This window comes from Nematolebias whitei, chromosome 9 (genome assembly GCF_014905685.2).
Source record: "Nematolebias whitei isolate Nwh7 chromosome 9, NemWhi1, whole genome shotgun sequence".
NCBI lineage: Eukaryota > Metazoa > Chordata > Actinopteri > Cyprinodontiformes > Rivulidae > Nematolebias > Nematolebias whitei.
Window position 1 is genome coordinate 15,167,504 of NC_056506.1, and position 5,590 is coordinate 15,173,093.

The 5,590-nt window shown below is 42.1% G+C and overlaps 1 protein-coding gene across 1 annotated transcript in view; it reads right to left on the reverse strand.

The window, feature by feature from the left end:
* Nucleotides 1–1,074: 1,074 nt before the first annotated feature.
* Nucleotides 1,075–5,590, reverse strand: part of st3gal3b (ST3 beta-galactoside alpha-2,3-sialyltransferase 3b) — a 111,352-nt gene continuing 106,836 nt past the window's right edge. Inside the window, exons 12-13 of the mRNA XM_037682009.1 lie at nucleotides 5,534–5,563; nucleotides 1,075–1,980 (exon numbers count right to left, since the gene is read on the reverse strand). Of these exons, the coding sequence (XP_037537937.1) occupies nucleotides 1,891–1,980; nucleotides 5,534–5,563 (120 nt within the window). The 3' untranslated portion in view covers nucleotides 1,075–1,890. The remainder of the gene's footprint in view (nucleotides 1,981–5,533; nucleotides 5,564–5,590) is intronic.

Genomic DNA, 5,590 nt, shown 5'->3' on the forward strand with positions numbered 1-5,590 from the left:
ATATATATATATGGCATTTTAAACACTTCCCACACTCTTGCAATAATTAAAAAAATGTTTCTAAACCCTAAACACTCTAAAAGAATACAGGATGTCATGATTTCAACTCCCTGCCTCCTCCGCTCTTTGCCACCTGCATGCACTCTTGGCCACGCCCACTTCTCCACTCTGCAGGCTGAACATCTTATCATCTGTTTAGCTGCAGCAGGAAGTTTATCCTGCAGTATGGGCTGCACAAAGGTGCAGGAGGTGCAAAATAATTTAAAATACTTCATTTAAAATAAAAATTCCATGCCGATCGTGCGACTCATCCGTCAATCAGCCAATTGTGTCATGTCCAATATTACTTTGAAAAACCGCGATAGAGCGAATCTGCGATAAATTAACCGCCAAGTAGCGAGGGACTACTGTATTTATTTATTTATTTGTTCTGTCATCTAACAGAGTTATTAGCATGTTATCAGCCGTGACATCAGTCAGAACAGAGTTTAGAAAAAGAGGCAGAAGTCTTTGTCCAGGCTAGGCTAGCTACAGACTAGCTTAGCCAAGCAAGAACCAAGTTTCCTCAAAAACGTACCACATTATCAAACATTAAACTTCTCCACTTTCAGCTGGCATTGTTTGTTTAGCTTCCTGTAGTTATGAAGAGATTTTGATATATTAGTTATTGTAAAGTTCTTTCACATCAGTAGGTTGTTTTTAAAAAGAGTTGTCTTAGAAAAGATGGTACTTGTTTGGTTAGCCATTAGCCTAGCCTGGGGGAGGACTTCCGCCTCCTCTCCAGACTCTGGTCTCTAGAAGGGAGGCCACAGCTGATAAACTGTTAATAACTCTCTGATAGAACATCTCTTAAAAGATCATTAGACTCTGCCTTTAAAACTACCATGATGTTGAACATTTCCAAACAGCTCAGACAGAAGCTGTGATTTACACCTTTACACAACCATTACTTTTGCATTATTCTGTTATTTCTGCAGAAATGTAAATAAATTCTTCCTGGAAGTGATGCACCAGAAGTGTTAAAGCTCACTTCTTGCAAAAAATAAAAATAAAATAAGAAAATCACAGACTTCCATGAAAATAACTGTAGAAGTGAAACTGATGGCAGTTCAGAAGTTTTTAAAGTACTGTTTGCTGATTCCTTCATCGACTTTCTGAATTTTGGCCTTCACAGTACACCACCGGGTCCTCCTATTCTTTCAGACATTTTTTTTCTTCCCCATGGCTCCCCATATTTTCTGGCTGTCACAAATGCATGTCAGTCAGGACACGCAAAGGCCATCTGGACGCACACACATAGAACTAAAAGGTGAGGGATGGGATCATGGAGCTATCACCGCTTGTTAAAAAGCACAGTAAAAACTTTTAATATTTACACTGAGTAAAGTGAATACATTCAGGCAGCAGGAGAGACAGCCTCTCCCCTGTACGAGGTACATTTGGCACTGCTAATACTCGAGCCGTCTCCACTCTGCTCAACTTCTTCTCCTCTCGATGAATTAAACAGGAATTCAAACTGAAGCTTCCATGAACCAATGCGTCATCGTCGCTCTTACTCTTTGTTTGATACTTGGGGGGGCCTGAAGTGGAGGGCCGGCACAGCAATACTGGGACTGTGGTTTTGACGGACAGGAACCGAGTTGGTCCAGTCCTCCTGTAGCCTGTCCCCCCCCGCTTCAGTGAGCAGGAGTCTTTGGTTCAGAAGGCACATGAGTGCATCTTTCCACAAAACTCCTCTTGTAATCTGTTTTCTAATCTCCTTGGATGTAAAAACCCTGGTTGAAGGTTGGCCTCGCCAAGGACTTCTCTTCTCCCCACGTCAGTCCATTCCCCAGCTGAGTTTCAGTGTCCGCTGGGAAAGGCAGAGGGAGGCTGGTGGTGCGTGTAAACTCAGATACCTTTGGTGAGATCTGTGATCACGTTGGCCTTCACCAGCTTACGGAGGAACTCTTTCTCCTTAGATATGTCGTGTGTCCAAGACTGAAATAAAGAGGAGAAATAAAAATCAGAGACAAACCACTCCACACATAATGAAAAAAAAATCTAGAATTGTTTTTAAAAGAACTTTGAGCAAATGCACAGCTTATATTCACTAATCCCCAAGTTCATTATCACCCGCTATCGAAAAGTGAACAATAATGATTTTACCCAATGCCGTATTTTTCTGTGTTTGTTAGCAAAAAAATTTATAAACCGCAAGATGGATTTTATCTAAACCTTCAGAAAGTAATCATTGGATGTACAGTAGTCCCTTGTTTATCGTGGGGCATCCGTACCGTGAAGATCCACAATAAGTGAAAAACTGCGAAGTAGGAATAGTAGTACAAGTAGTAAGTAGTAGTTTGTTTTAGTATTTATATATATAAAGGCATTTTAAACCCTTCCCACACTCTTGCATTATTCTAAACAATGTTTCTAAACTCTAAACGCTCTAAAAGAATACAGGATGTCATGATTTCAGCTCTCTGCCTCCTCTGATCTTTGCCATCTGCAAGTGCTCTTGGCCACGCCCATTTCTCCGTTCTGCACGCTGAACAGCTGATCAGCTGTTTAGCTGCAGCAGGAAGTTTACCTTGCAGCAGTAAGGGCTGCACAAAGCTGCAGGAGGTGCTAAATAATTTTAAATAATTTATTTAAATAAAAATTTCATGGCCATCGTGTGGCTCATCCAGCAATCAGCCAGTTGTGTGTCATGTCCAATCTTATTTTGAAAAACCGCGATAGAGCGAATCTGCGATAAACGAACCGCGAAGTAGCGAGGGACTACTGTACATCAACAGCCCCTGGTCAAAAATATGGACTCACCACATTAAGAAACAATAAAAAAGACTAGAGCTGTCATTTCTAACCTGAGCCCTAAGCCCGGCACCACCCGACCCGAATTGGGGGCGGGGCGGGCCGGGTGGGTGTCGGGCTTTTAAGTAGGTCAGGATCAGCCACGATCCAATTATATGATAACATGGCCTGCCGTACTTCACCAGCCATATACGGCCATTTCACCGCGAGCTGACCGGCCTTGAAAGAGGTAAAAAGTTCAGTTAAGCTTCAGATGGGACTGTACTGCCAGGAAGTGATCCATCGCCCAAATGGACGTTCATTCAGCCGCTGCACTCAGTGGATACGCGCGGCTGATGATCCAAAAAGGTAAGATCTCAAAGCAGACGTGTCAGAGCGGTCCATGTCTGAATAAATCAGAATGCAGCAGAAACAGGGTTTAAATGCTCTTTTACGGCCATGAAATGACAAACACCCTCTAAGCTCTAAATCTTCACCCCATTCAGTCGCGTGTCTCCGATCGTTAATAACTAATTAAAAATGTTGGGGGGGGTTTCTGGGTTTGGCCCTGTAATTATTGTTAATTTGTGAGGTCGGGTGGGGTTCGGAAATTATGACTGCGGACTGGGGCCAGGTCGGATCAGATTTTTTTAGGCCCGAATGCAGAATCAGGGAAGAATCAGTTTTGTTGTGCGTTTCCTTGACTGATGAAGCCTTCCGGATTGAAGGTGAAACATTTCAGTACAAAAAAAAAAAAAAAGAAACTGTCCAGATAATCTGACTGAAAAATGTTGGAAAATAATACATTATTTTTTTATATATAAAATGTTTTGTAAAATCGTATCTACCCTCCGTCCCAGACCTGTCCCGGTCCGCCCATCTGCCGGGGCTCGGGGTCCGGCCTTCATGAGCACGCATCGGCAGCTCATAGGATCTGCCGTGGTGACCCGCGGAGCTCGGAGCTGGGGAGATAATGCCCTGACTGGCCTGCGGGGGCTCCGAGGCTTCGGTGGAACTCCATCTAGCTCGCCCTGAATTTTGTCGTTGGTCACTAAGCACAAAAAACGCCTGCACTTCAGCATTAGACCACTGTGTTGTCATTATTGTTTTTAAAATCTTTAAAATAGATCCAATCGCTCCTCAAGTTTGAGTTATTGCAAATGGCGGATCGGGTGTTGTGAAAGTTTCTCAAACAGCCAGTGACTGCACCCCCTGACCAATCAGTGACCGACAGTGTTCTGACGTCACGTTTTGGTGCCAGTTCGACCCACTTGGAACACCACAGAAATGGGTACTGAAAAAAGGGACTGGTTCCACGAACCGTTACTAGTGGAAAAGCCTTGGAACCGTGCTGTACCGTTACTGATGGAAAAGTGGCATTAGAGGCCATTAATTCTCGACGTGTTTTTCAATGAGAGAAAAGGCATCTTTGTTTGCAAATTACGTCGCCATAGTAACTCAAATGGTAATAAAAGTAACAGCACACATCACAGTGCTGAGATCGTTTTGATATAACATTTGTGGGGGTACATGTTGCGGTTCGGGCCGCATTAAAGTTGATAGAAGATCAAGACCCTTGTCAGGTGGATAAAAGGCATCTGATATCACAGGAGAGCGCGCATTATGATGTTCTCAAGGTTTGACAAAAATGTCTAAAAGCACATCATTTCTCATCATAACATGATCTTAATCCCAAACTATGGCAGAAAAAGTGGAGTGGGGGAAGAGTTCTTCAAAGAATGCCAGGTCTTTTCTGCTAGATTACAGTTTAAAGAATGTCAGTGAAATTACATACGGGTGTTCAATCCTGGGGGGTCAGATTTACTCCCTGCTGTGTTCAGTCTGACCGGCTCAGATGTAATCAGAACCAGTGGTTCCTGTGTGGTGCTGTGGAATGAAAGGCTGAAGGAGAGAGCCGGCAGCAAGCAGAGGAGGCAACATCCAGGGATAAAAAGATCGTATGAGACCTTGACCTGAGGCTTTTTGGGGTGTGACCTCTAACAGCCTCACTGAAGGTCACACTACATTATTAGGATCTGAGACCAAAATGACGACACTCTGAAATCAACCAGCATGTCACAAATGTGCTTTGTGATTGCAGACCTAAGAGGCACATTGACAGCTGTTGGTGAAGTAAAAGGAAAACATGCACATCTAAAGTTCACTGGAGGGAGTGATGGGCCAACGGTTCATAAAGGAAGAATGACAAAAAGATCCACAACCAGCAGAGCTCACACTGCAGTTTGTTATGTCGTTTCAGAGCACTGCTCTCCTTCAAACTCACAAACTCTTAAAAACAGAATCACCACTTTAAAATAACTACAATTCATTCATGTGACAAACATCTGTTCAGAAATATTTATTTGGTAAATCCCACTGGGACCACAGATCTCTTTTCCAAGGGAGGCCTGGGAGTTGCATTTATGATTTAGATGTCGAAGACAAGACTAGGGGTGTAAATCACCAGCTTTACCACAATACAATATTATATTGATTTGTTTCTATGACGATACGATTTTTCTCGATATCACAAAGTCACGATATGTTTTCGATTCTATTCGATTCACAAGTCTGCGATCAATATATTGCGATATCAAATGCCCATTTTATTTACATATAAATAAATTTACAAAAACAATTCAAATATGATTTAACCATTTTATTTATGCATTTAAATATTTTTTTCTTAATTAATGAATAAATAAAATAAAATAAATGACCTGTTCAGTATAGTTTCACATTTCTCATGTTTAAGTGCATTTTTTAAACCAGTTAACTTAAAAGTGTCCTGATTACCTTCCAGTTATAAAGAAAC